This window comes from Barbus barbus (genome assembly GCF_936440315.1).
Source record: "Barbus barbus genome assembly, chromosome: 19".
Classification (NCBI taxonomy): domain Eukaryota; kingdom Metazoa; phylum Chordata; class Actinopteri; order Cypriniformes; family Cyprinidae; genus Barbus; species Barbus barbus.
Genome location: NC_136747.1, coordinates 19,338,697 through 19,352,321, shown reverse-complemented (window position 1 = coordinate 19,352,321; position 13,625 = coordinate 19,338,697). Strand labels below are relative to the sequence as shown.

The 13,625-nt window shown below is 39.9% G+C and overlaps 1 protein-coding gene across 1 annotated transcript; it reads right to left on the bottom strand.

The window, feature by feature from the left end:
* Positions 1–365: 365 nt before the first annotated feature.
* Positions 366–13,309, bottom strand: LOC306885212 (uncharacterized protein). Its single transcript, XM_079441603.1, has 19 exons — positions 12,240–13,309; positions 8,876–11,387; positions 8,607–8,677; positions 8,359–8,420; positions 7,984–8,077; positions 7,697–7,749; positions 7,279–7,365; positions 7,090–7,153; positions 6,853–7,004; positions 6,672–6,764; positions 6,168–6,283; positions 5,987–6,053; positions 5,666–5,837; positions 3,891–3,991; positions 3,634–3,799; positions 3,403–3,555; positions 1,308–1,511; positions 988–1,165; positions 366–902 (listed from the first exon to the last, which is right to left on the bottom strand). The coding sequence occupies exons 1-19, from the start codon at positions 13,069–13,071 to the stop codon at positions 692–694; spliced, it is 5,388 nt and encodes a 1,795-aa protein (XP_079297729.1). The 5' UTR covers positions 13,072–13,309; the 3' UTR covers positions 366–691.
* Between the last annotated feature and the right edge of the window lie 316 nt (positions 13,310–13,625).

The window sequence follows — 13,625 nt, the reverse complement described above, 5'->3', positions numbered from 1 at the left end:
TGGACAAAATGCAATAAAAAGCTGACTTCAGATTGGTATTGATTTGAAATTTATTTGTAATTATTTTCAGTTAAACTGAACAAACTGAAATGTGCACACTGCAGAACTACACAAAATTGTATCCAATGATGGAATGTCTTTCATATGAATGTACATAAGTGCCTTTCAGAGCTACCAGGTGTACCATATGTTTTTGCGGTTTAATCACCAAATGAACTGGACAATTTCTTATAGGTAAGGCAAATGGTAACAGCGAAAGTAACTCTGTTGTTAAATCTTTATCAAAGCCATTAGTAGAAAAAAATGGAGTTCCAAAAATTCAAAACTATTTTAAACTTCTTTTTTTTATATATATATATATATTTATATATTTGGGGCAACAGTTACTGGTTGGTTGATGTTAATTGTTTTGTTCTATCCACATGAACGACTTAAGTAAATCTCTGGAAGTTGAAATTGTTAAGAACATGAAATTAAGCATTACAAAACCTTTCTTTTTACAACTCAAAACTTAGCAGTCTTGTCCTTCAATAATGTTTTAAAGAAATATATAAAACAAACACCACAAAATATTGTGCAACCAGTTTTGAGAAGTCTCAGTTTCAACAGTCTGTAACATTTAAATTAACCTTTGATTAGACTGAGACATTTGTTACTTTTGGGACTGTTCACAAGCATGTGTGTGTGTATGCTAGCTTGCCCAAATCTCTCGTGCCCACCGCTCGTTCTGCAAAAACCATTTGTGGGCAGATGCACGGTCCAGGTGAAAGAGTTGTTCTTGGCTTTTATTGACAGCTGTGTAGCGGATGCTCAATTTGGGGTTTGGTATGAGAGCCGCGGAGAGAAGCCGACAACCGGCCGCCAAGTACACGCTCTCCGTTACATCCTCAATATCGGCATGCCTAAACCAAACAACTCACATACTCACAAAATCACGACTAAATATTAAAATGCTTGCAAGCTCATTTGCCTATTATACACACTTACCGTCTGAGTGTAATGAGAAGTGGTTGGGAGGCTCCAGCAGGGGCCAGTAGTTTAGTATTAATAAAGGTGATGAACATCTCGAATGCCAACGTCATTTCAATTTCACTGAGATTACATGGCAGAAACATTGCGTCTCTTTCACACACCACTGCAGAGTAAAACCCTGCTGACTGAGCACCTGGAACACACAAACAGGATATTCTGTGTGTTGGTGTCATGCTGGGCAATACTGAATGCCACATCAAAAACATCTTACAAATAAAATCAGGTAAAAAAAATAAAAATTACAATAATTAAATAATTGAAGTTATCTTACTCACGTTTAAAAAGTGCCCTGGCACGGCTCCAGTTGTTCTGTTTGCCCAGTTTATGGATGAGTTTCTGTAGCTCGAGGGTTTCAGGCACCATACCATGTAATAGCATGAACTCAAGGATATCTGCAGCGACTGGTAACGTCTGCTTTACCAAGCACAGACGCAGATGAGCATTGAATGTTTCAGCATATTCGTTTATCTGCACACCATCTGAAAAATAATTAAATTCAATCAATTAGTCAGCATATTAAGAAATTAATTCAATTTAAGTCAATAAAGTGATTGACAGTCCTAATTGTAATAGACTAAACTACAATGAATAATGTTTCTGAGGTAAAAACATACATGCATAAAACATCCTTGCTGGATAAAAGTTAATTTCTCTGAAAAAATAATAACTAAAAATCTTACTTTTACATGGTAGTGCACTCAAAAAACAAAAACAAAAAAAAGATTCTCCAACACTGTTCAGTTTATATATTATTCTAATGCCTAAAGCAGACTGCGGGGAGCATCGGCAGTGTCTTGGTCCAAAGTTGCCCTGACACCCGATGGCCAAGTAAGGGTTTTTTCCTCACGCACTGGTTCGCCAGCTGAACAGCCAATCAGAATGATCAGACGGCCAAACTGACCGACGAGCTCTGACGCCGAAAACAAGCCGACGAGGACCAACTTCAGCCGACGGCGCGGAACACACTGACAAAACCTTGTCGGCCGACGAACAAAAACTGCCCGACGGCCGACCGTCGGATTGGTGTGTACCGGGTTTAAAGTTAAGTAAATCCAACGAATCTTTTTTTTTTAGTGTAGAAGGATGTCTGCCTAATAATTTATCTTCCAGTTAAATGTTTTAGTTTGAGTTCAACAAGCATAAAAAAAAAAAAAATCACTTCATCAATGTATCAATTTCATTTAAACTATATTTGATCAAATTGAGTTGGCCCAACTCAATTACATTTCATCGCATTAATTTGTTTTTTATGAGTTGGGGCTACACATTTATTGGATGGAAATCCTGCCCTCAATTAAACTGAGTTCATCCAATTAATTAATTTTTTTGAGTGTGTATATATTTTTGTTTGTGGAAAAGTCTGTGGTGTTTTGTAAGAAATTAATACTTTTTTCAGCAAACATGCATTAAATTGACCAAAAGTGACATTAAAAACATTTGTAAATATATGTTTCAAATAAATACTGTTAGAAATAGGATAGAAAAAAAAAAAAAATTAATACATTTTAAAACTAGGAGTGTGAATCGGCACTGGTTTCACGATTCAATTCGATTCCGATTATCATGTCAACGATTGGATTCAATTCAGTATCACGATGCATCATGATTATATCAAATTTATTTTGTGCATTTTTATTAAATTATAAAAGCAGGCTACTTTTTAAAATAATTATGTTAATTAATTTATTAATTACTGTTAAGAATTAAAAGTAAATATAGCGTCAAAACATACGAGCAAATATAAAGTAATAAGGGGGGGGGGGGGGGGGGGGGGGGGGGGGGGGGGGGGGGGGGGGGGGGGGACAATTACAAGTGATAAACAAAAAGCACTTTCAGTATCTGGGAGTTCTTTAAGTATCGAAAGTTTACAGATAATCATAATCATGTTTTTTTCTTTTTTTCTCAGCAATATTGCCATTTGATTTTACTGAGGAGATCATAGCCACCGGCAGCTTTAATAGACTGCATTCACAATAATGCACAGATCTATTTCCACATATTAGATGTTTTGTCCTGTTCTGAAAACATAACTGACTGTTTACATCGATTTCGTATCATAAAAGTAGATGTAAGTGCATTTAACCGCAGCCGCGAGCTTAAGGACAACAGACACAAAGCACACGCAAAAGCCTGTCAGTACGTGACTTTCGTGCACACGCACGATTATGGTCTATTACTGCATCGATGCAGAATCATCCACGTCCGCATCGCAATGCATCGATTAATTTCGACACCCCTATTTAAAACATTTTACTGTAATTAAATGCAACCTTGGCTAGCATAAGAAATAAAAAAAAAAAAAACTTACTGATCTCAAACTTTTGAATGGTAGTATATTGCAATGAGAGATGATGATTACCAATAACTCACTTATCAGTTGTCTGATTCCAGGTAAGTTGGTAAGAATCTCATAGGCGTCTCTGTGTGAAGTCTTCCCGGCTAAGAGCGTCAGGACAAGTTTTCGATTTTCGATGTCAGCCTGCTCACAAGGCCACATGCTGGAGCTCACAAACCAGCCATCAGCTGATGGAACACAAACACATACACAAATGATACCTTATTTACTGACTCTGGACAGCACACACAAAATCTCACCTTTACCTCTCAGCATTTTTAAAGCTCCCTCAATACTCCCGCTATGGAGGAAGAACTCCGTCGCCAATGTGACCAGCTGACAGCGAGACACCCTGTTCTCATTTCCCATAAGCCCTTTCAGAGTGATGAACTCAATGTGTAGTCTGAACATCACACTGACCAGCTTCACTCCCTGAGCACATGCAAGACATACAGTACACACAGCAGTCAGTCAAAGGTTCACTGCTGTACAGAACGCTTCCACAAAAAGGACACACTCCCACCTTATTCCAATCTCGTGTCCTGTGGTACCTGAAGATCAGAGAGACTCCAATTCTCCCCAGGATGGTTTTTATCATGTCATTGGACAAGACTTGCTGACATACTGACAGAAAGAGACATGACAATCCACTTAAAACATGAGGGTTCTCGAACCTTTCAAACAATTCATTTTAAGAATCCCATCAGGATTTAATTCAGATAACTGAATTTATTCAGAGACAGATCAGGACTTAAGAGAAGTTCATTCAGAATACTCAATTTCCAATTGATGAATGATTTAAAAACATAGAAAAACTAGTTTCATTTCATATAACAGAAACGGACTATATTTAAACGACACACAAAAAAGTAAGCTTGTGTAAAACTTTAACATTCACGTGATACTGAATAAATCACATTTTTAAAATACAGTAGTCAACATTTGAAGTGGATCAAATAAGTTAAATCAAAGTTAATCTAAGACAAGAACCATTTTTGGTTTTAGGTTTTAAAGGTGCCATAGAATGAAAAAACTGTCTTTACCTTGGCATAGTTAATAACAGTTCTGTACATGAAAATGACATACAGTGAGCCTCAAACACCACAGTTTTCTCCTCCTTATGTAAATTTTGTGATTAAAAAAGACCACTGAAAAACAGGCGAATCAGAACATAACACCGACTGTGACGCAACAGTCGGGATCACTACTCCCCCAACATTTGCATAAACCCGCCCTTGTTCGAGGCCAGCCGCCAGGTGAACCATCAGAAGTTCTGCAGGTATTGTAAATAAACAAGCGCGGACAACAGCGAAAATGGCAGACCATGAATAAAAATGTTATGTTCTAGGCTGTGCAGGGGATGAAGTGCAGGGATGGTTTGGTGTCTGTTTTCCAAAAGGCACGGAAAGCAAATAACGTGTTCTACTAAATTAAAGCGAGCCACTAAAGGGACATGGTTCGCTCCTGTTACACTGCAGTACATAAGATTTCACTTATCACAGAGTAAGGAGAGATGAGGATGATGGCGAATGATTTACAGATCCTGAGCACCACTGACAAGCATCTGATCTTGTAAAATGTGTGGTAAGTACTGACGCTCCATAATATAAACAGAGTTCGTGCAATCGCGTCTCTTGAAAGTGAAACTATAACGTCATCGACCGATCGCACAAAAGCAGTTTCAATGCCCCGCATATTAATAACGGCTCCCTGATGCCCGCATTTTATATACAGTATAATTACCCGACGATATAACTGCGAGAGAAAGTATTTAAATACATATTTTCCTCCCTGTGTTTCCTTCTTGCTGAGTTACTGAAATAAGCCGCACTGTGACAGCCAATCAGAGCAGAGCTCAACATTGAGCAGCACTGTGAAACAGCCAATCAGAGCAGAGTTCATTATTATTCATGACCTTGCCGAATAAGCCAATAACAGACCGTTTTATTCTAGGGAGAAATCCTAGGGTTGTAAATGGACATGTAAAATCATTTCTGGAGATTTTTTGCCCTTACCTAAGCCACATACCTTCTATGTAGCCAATTTAAAATACTGTATCAATGCATTCTATGGCACCTTTAAGAAAACTTGATGAGATGAAAGGTTTTGTTCCACTTCAAATCTTGAATAGAGTGTATATTTTAAATGCAGCCATTTTAAATTGTAATAGCATTTCAAAAATGTTGTAAATGTTTTGTTTAAATAAAAGCAGACATCTTTCAAAAAGGTTTTGAAAAATCTTTCTAACTCCAAACGTTTGAGTGCTACTGCACATATGAATTGCTTCACACTGTGTACCTGATTCAGCAAACAGCTCATACGGTAGGGTGAGTTTGCCTTTGGGCTCCTTCAGCAGTGCCATGGTAACGCAGCAGCAAAACCGGAGAAGTTCCATTTGACTGTGTGACCCCACACAAACATTGCAGAATACTAGAGCCAGTCCAGCCCAGTCTTCCTGATGCTTCAGCATCTGGCCACACACACACACAAACGTAAAACCTCAGCACAAATTAATTATACTGAAAATAATGGCATTTTTATGTTAATGGCAGTATATAGAAATGAAAATGGAGCAAAAGGTCTACAGAAGTATTATGGAAAATGAGGTAGCGATCTTACCTCAACCCTAACAACAGCCTGGGCCAGATCTGACAGCTCGGAGGAATGGGGATTAGTTACCAGAGCTCTACAAATATAACAACATGTTTTTGTGATATCATATGAGGATTTCACTGTAATGTAATATGATAAAACAACAAAGTCCATTAATGCAAATGATCTGCTGTGAGAGGCTGCATACCTGCATTTAACAGCAAGGAAAATGTCCATCTGCTGTCTAGGAACCTGCATCATTTGGAGATGACTCTGCATGACCTCACACTGATCCACACTGAATACACACCCTGCCTCGACAATCTAAACATACAAACACACGTTAAATGGACATCAAAGCTAATCTTAAATAAGATGCAATAGGGCACCATCTCTTAACTCCCTATATATTAGGCAGTCGTGGCCTAATGGATAGACAGTCGGACTTGTAACCCGAAGGTTACGGGTTCGAGTCTCAGGTCCAGCAGGGATTGTAGGTGGGGGGAGTGAATAACCAACACTCTCTCCACCCTCAATACCACGACTGAGGTGAGACCCTTGAGCAAGGCACCGAAGGCACTACTGTGTGTACACTTGGGTTAAATGCAGAGCACAAATTCCGAGTATGGGTCACCATACTTGGCCACACACCACTTCCCATTCCCTTTCCCTTTATAATACTATGATCTGATGCTTTAAATGTGAGCATTACCTTTGAGGTGAGGTGAATGAGCTCAGGTACAGAGTTAATCAGCCCTCTTTCCATCACAAGTTTAAAAACGGCTAATATAATCTCAGGTGGAGGCTGACATAAGGAAAGAAAAAATAAAAAGTTATTATATATGTAAAATTAGATTCCAAAAAAGCAAATGATTCCAAGCACCCACACTCACCAGCCTCTTGTGTTTGAGAAGCAAGTTAATGACTGCCTCAAATTCTCCCAGCAAAGAAAAATTAAGGAGAGATGACAGCAGAGAGTTGACAATCTCCTGGCTGAAACTCACGCTGGGAGGACAACTGCTGTAATATCCCATAAACACCTCCACTTCACGTAGAAAGACATACAGAAAAGCCATTCAGTCAACATGGGATTATTCATCAGCATAATTGCTTTAATAAAGTCCCACTACCTGCTCGTAGAATAAGAGCGTGTTTCCCAGTATGACAGAACTTCTTCACTGTATCCATGCAGAACTGAAACATAAAAAACAAGCCTCAAGACAATCATAGCCTACAAACACAGGACTCAATCTGAATTTAACCAGAAGGGGGCACTCGTTTCAAAAAACACTGAACCAGAATTAAATTATAACACACACCTTTTCATCTCCATCTCTTGGTACGTGCAGGAACCAACAGACACTTCGCATGCAGGAGTTATATTCACTAAAGTAGAACCAACAATACTGAAGACAGAGAGAAGTTTGGTTGGAAATGTGCTAATATGTAGATCAGTGCTTCCCAAACCTGTCCTGGAGGACCCCCTGCCCAGCACATTTTGTATGTCTTCCTAATCAGACACACCCAATTTAGTTCTTGCAGTCTCTACTAATGAGCTGAAGAGTGGAATTAGGTGTGTTAGATGAGGGAGACATACAAAAGGTGCAGGGCAGGGGGGCCTCCAGGACAGGTTTGGGAAGCACCGATGTAGATAATGCATTCAAAAACAGTAAAGTAATGGAAGAATGAACAGAATCGATCTCTCATCTATCCATGTCACGGATGGAGTATACTCACATTACTGTTTAAAGTTCTCAAAGTGGAAGTCTCTTTTGGAGTTACGTCATACCCTTGGACATAAAACAGAATGCGACAGTTTTGCTTCGATTAATTTGACCACATATATAGAAGATACACAATTCTTACGTGAAATTATGAACATTTCAGGTAGATTAATCTTAGGTTCAAGATTCAAGATTTTTATTTGTCTCACACACAATTATACAGGGTATAACCAGCAGTAAAATGTAGGTTTTCTGTATTTAAAGTGCCACAGAACCCATTGATGTTTGCTTTTGACCTACCGTTACTGCATGTGTCCATCATAAGTCTTGCGTTTATTACTGTAATTCCATTTGTTTGTCTCATCTCTAGGTTGTTTTTGTAGTCTGAGGCATTCTGCAAGAAGATATCAAATATCAACCCTTAGCTCATCAAAATGACAAAATGACTTTTAAAAGTACAGTTTAATTTCTGTGCCAATAGCAGCAACAAACAGATTTCCCATAAAATCTTACTGGTTCTTTTGCCTGAGGAGAAACCAAACAATTACTATAACGACACACCCTTTGGGAACATAATAGCCAAATAAAAAACACATTAAATTATCACAATGCTGTTCAATTGTCAGCAATGTTATTACAAATACAAAATGTTTCAAGACATGCATACAAACTGACCTCTGACTTTGAAGTACTAATTTCCTGGACAGGCTGAGCTTTGTAATTGTCTGTCTCCTTAACTGTAGGTGAGAAACAGAAGTTGTCACTTTTTTAAAAAATAAGATAGGAAAAGTCCAAATATTTGACGGACAACAAAATTTTATCCATTAAGACAATGGGACCTTTGCACAGACTAAACTCATAAATCAGCATTAGGACAGAAGCAAAAATCTAAATTATCATGGTTTAAAACATTTCAGTCAGACCTGTCAGAGAACCGCCAACTTTCATACTATCAGTCTCGACGTCTGCAGCAGTTGGGCAAGATTCTCTGGAGCTTTAAAAAAAAAAAAAAAAAAAAGACATGAAAGCAAATTTAAGAAACAACAAATGCTAAAGCTGCATGTATCATTAAAAAAAAAAGAAGAAGAGAAAATTCACGCAAACAGCAATCTTTCAGTCATAAGACCTTCTTTGGGCATTTAAAAAGATCTGTCATTATGTACAATATATTGTTATATATTAATTGACTTACCCATCTGCATTTAGGTCCCAGACAATCTTGCAATGGTTTCCTGTTTGAAGTTTCTCTGTCTTCTGCGGTGTCTTTCCATTCTCCTCTGCTGATGGATCGCGTTTACTCACATTTCCAGTGACAACAGCCCCAAACAACTCTGGATCATCTTGTATCACATCCAGTACAAGGACATCTTCTTCATATGCTCGAGAAACATCCAAGAAACTGTCGGCAACCACTGGAAATTGTTGAGGGGTGGAGCCTTGTTCTTCATCATTCATTGGACTTGTCCCATCACCATCAGACTGTGAGCTCACAGCAGCATCGTGTTCCACAGAGTCATCTGAAGACAGACTAGTGACATGTTCGTTTTCATCTTCAGAGGAGTCGTCTGTGATTGCACAGCTGTCAAATTCTTGCTTTTGCATCTCTTCTCCTGAACAGTCAGGACTGCTGCCGGCTGTATACAGTGTGGCAGAATTTGAAGCATCACGATCAGCATCCTGGTCCATTGCAGAAGTTGTTGTCACTAAAGGAGGATGCTGTGCTTTTAGCATTTCTACTTTAAGACATATTTCCGAAAGTGACCCAGGGTTGTAGAGAGTTTGACCATTACTATTTTTGTTCCACTCTTGACCCTCAACTGACTGAGCTCTTGAGGTTTGGCTAACAGGACTGATCTCGAGATCTGAAACATCTTTGGACAATTTTTGATCTTCCCTTATGAAATCAGCCTGAATTTCGAACCCACTTGAGAGCACTTTCTGATCGGACTTCTTGAGCAGGCAATTATTTTTTAAAAGACCGCACTCCTCTAATGATGTTGCATAGCCAAGACCATTTAATTTGCAGATGTTAACTTGTTCAGTCACTACAGGTACAGAGGACTCAAGAACATCCTCCAAAGCCTTCTTTACACTTTGGTTTGACTCATGCTCTGCAGGTTTGGAAACATGAGTCAGTATGACTTTTGGACTGTGCACTAGACCCCTTGGAGTCCTTTCAGGTGTGCAAGTGGGCGGTTTTTCACCAGACGCAGAAGGTTGCTGGCTCAGTATGTCTGTAGTTTCTAAACTGCAACTGTTTTGGTCCACATGTTTTAAAATACAACAATCTTGCATCAATGAACCTCTTGGTTTAAGTGTTTCTGCTCGATCTTTTGGAGTCTTCTCAAGTGTGCAAGTGGGCAGCATTTCACCTGATGCAGAAAGCTGCTGCTCCAGTATGTCTCTACTTTCTAAACGGCAACTGTTGTGGTCTGCAAGACTTGAAATAAAACTATCCTGTGTCATTGTACAACTTGGATTAAGACTTTGTGCTCGACCTCTCTGAGTCCTTTCCAACACTGCTAATGTGGTCTCACCTGGCACAAAGGAACAAAGTGGTTGCCCATCCAGTACCTCTCTTGTTTCATCACTGCTTTTGCTTTGCTTTGTGGGTTTGGACAGTTCGTTTTGAACTATGGCAGGAAATGAAGTGGTCACGATCCAGCGGGGTCCAGAGTGCAACGGTGACCTGAGTTCGTTAGGAGGGCCCATTTTTGGGAAGGGCCAAGTCTTGTATGTGCGAGCACATGATGATTGAGGGAAAAATATGTAGGCTTGCACTCGCTGGCAGGAGAAACTCTCCGGCGAGTTCACTTCACTGTCAGAATCCTCATTACTACTGTCCTTCTCTTTCTCTTCATTCAGTGAATGACCACTGTTCTCCCCATCATCATCACCACCACCTCTGAAACCAACACCATTGACCGCAACGCGTCTGAGTATTAGAGGTGGTACACGACGTGCTGGGCTGGTAGGACTTTCAGAGATGTTTGTCATTGGACAGGCCTTGTCTTTCTCACAGAAATGCAAAACAGGAGCATTGTCATCACACCCTGGGAGTACAGAGTCAGTTCCTTCGACGTTGGTCTGTCTCATACTCTCGCAGTCTGGATTCCTTGCAAGACAAGCATCCCATTCCTTGGCAGATCCATCAGGAGTCTCAGTTGCATCTGAAACGTATGTGCTGCTCGTAGCTCCAGATGGTGGATCACCTGATGAAAAAGAAGCACAGCTATGGGTTGGTGTGGAAACTTCCCAGGACTGGTTGGCAATCTTACTTCTACACTCCTTGATGCCGTGGAGATGAGGATGCACAAGAAAATCAAATTCTTTCCTTAAGCACTGCACTCTTTTGCACCTCCTCTTTTGTCTTAGTACTGCTGGTAAGACGCATGAGAAATCACGAGAGGCTAGGTCAAACACTCTGGCTACATCGCACAGATTCACCATGGGGTATTTCTCGAAGCGGAAATTCATTGCGGTCGGGGACTCTGTGATATGACCAGCATCTTTCTGGCACACAGTCCGGCTGGGGTGGTCAGCTCTAGACCTGTGACTGAGTAAAGGGGCCAGATTCTTACTAGGGGGAGGAGTGTATTTTACATCACCACACAAAGCACAGCACGAATTTTTCACCAATCGTTTGCGGCCTTTCCTTGTGTCTGACCTAAGTTGTCGTCTCAGCTCAAGTTTTGAACTGATATCTGAAATCAGAGACAAAGAAGGTGAGAAGGGTGAGAGCAAAAATGCAATACTAATATAAATAGCCTCACTATAACCATCTCCCAAAACCCTTATATTACCATTAAATATTGTGACCTTATCTTAAAGGGATTCTTCACCCCAAAATTTTTATTCTTCCATTTACTCATCCTCATGTGTCTGGATATATGCCTTTTTGTTCAGATGAACACAAATGAAGATTTTTAGAAGGAAAAGCCATCTCTCTGAGGCAATATAATACAAGTGGATAGTGAGCCAAAAGTTGACGCTTCAAAAACACCAACCTTGTTCACAATGTTGCTTATATGATGTCAGTGAATTAATTGAATTGTCTTTTGAACTGAAACAATTGGCATATGAAAAATGTTTGAATACACTTAATTTTTAACTAACTATGAACCATCACTTCTGGCCCATTGATTCATTCATTGGGGTCGGATGGATTACTATTACAATCACATTGTGTGGTTTTTCCAAGCATCAACTTTTGGGTTTCAATCCACTTGCATTATATAGCCTAGACTCAGACATGGATTATTTTTCTAAAAATGTTCATATGAAGAAAGTCACATCAGTGATGGCATGAGGGTAAAGTTAAAGATAAGAGAACTTTCATTTATTTGGGTGGAGTATCACTTTAGGAAAGTATATCAATATGATTTTGCAAATGCCCTTATGATAAACTCTTGCTTATCTCTTCTATGTCTTGAAGGGCCTGTAGTTACCCTAACTGACATTTTGCTGCCTGTGAAACATGAGGTCTGGAAATAAATCCCACCTTTCCACTAAATTACCCCCAGTATTTGTATGCATAGGAACGTCTTGACCCTTACTTGGTGTTTGTCCAGAAATAGCGCGCCTGGCTTTACTTGCATGGGTTCGCCGAGAGTCCGTCTTGATGGTAGTTTTCACCCGTCCATCAGGGCCACCAAAATGATCAATAAACAGTTTCCTCGGTCTTCCCCGTCTGGCATGAGGCTTTTCTTGCCCCAAATAATCTGGGCCGCCAGTGTTTTGATCGTACTGTGGGTCTAGCTGGGCAGGTGGAGTTTGTTCCCCTGATTCCCCACAGATCGTAGATTTAATAGAAATATTATCTGACTCAACCGACACGTTACTGTTTATATAAGACAGAGCATGGCACTGCACTTCTGTCGGCCCCTGGATCACACGCTTCCCGCCATTTCGACGTTTTAAGCATAAAGCTAAACGCAAACGGTAGAAAAACTCTTTTCTATGTTCAGACAACCGTTTCGGCATCTTTTTGGACGGTGGCTGACTCCTAGTACAGGTACTTTGAGCTTTAGTTCCTTCCCCTTGACAGTTACTAAAGCCACTGACTGTGGATGGGAAAGTACCTTGATTATAACCCCTTCCGCAGCCGTCATGTTCCGCATGAGCGTCGTGTTTGGATCTCGCTTGCCCGTCAAATTGGGACGGTGGTTCGCGGTCCTTGGCGTGTATTTCTGGGGAAACGACATCTGCTGCCCCCGGAGCTGGAGAACTGGCTTGGTCTTGTACCTGTATGCCACGATCAGCAAGTGGAGGTAAACCAGACACAGTTTTAGGTCTAGTCCATCTGCGTTTGTTCGGCTCTAATTTGTTATTGATTTTAAACGAATCCCTCTTCAATTTGATCCTCGAAACGCCGCTGCACGGAAGCATTACTGAAGCCAACCGCGAGTAACCTTAACAAAAACGTGCATTTGTGTGTTAACTAAACTTGCATCCCGCGTAAATGAGCTCAGTTCTCCTCAATGCACTGGAAAATAAGCATATTACAGTTTATACTGATCACAAATTGTTGATTTAAGAAAAACTGTTAATTATCACAAGAGCAAACACATTTAACGCGTAAGGTAGGCAGCGCCACATTGAATCCAACGTGACGTACATCAACCGAGATAAACTGTATAACACATGTAAGAAACCTTTTTTTTTTTTTTTTTTTTGGTTAAGGACAGTATTAATGAAACATGAGCTCCTCAATACCTGTCCGTGCCACCGAGCGATTTTTACTAAAAGATAAATAAAATAAAAAACCCTCCCACTTCCAATTTCGATTTAAGACATGCGCAATTGATTTCTAGAGTGTTTGATGAATACTGCCGCCGCGTGGTTAGTGTTTGGGCAAACCATAAAAACAAAATATAATTTTTAGACAAAATTGACCACACTAAATAAGCCTAGCTCTTGTCGAGCAGCAGAAATGATTTTAT

Excerpts from the sequence above, each read along its gene's own strand:
- LOC306885212 (XM_079441603.1), bottom strand. The coding sequence starts at position 13,071 with ATGCTTCCGTGCAGCGGCGTTTCGAGGATCAAATTGAAGAGGGATTCG. Across the intron at positions 7,750-7,983 it reads GATGGACACATGCAGTAACG|GGTATGACGTAACTCCAAAA; the intron begins GTAGGTCAAAAG and ends TTTATGTCCAAG. Across the intron at positions 7,366-7,696 it reads TGAGAACTTTAAACAGTAAT|TATTGTTGGTTCTACTTTAG; the intron begins GTGAGTATACTC and ends CTCTGTCTTCAG.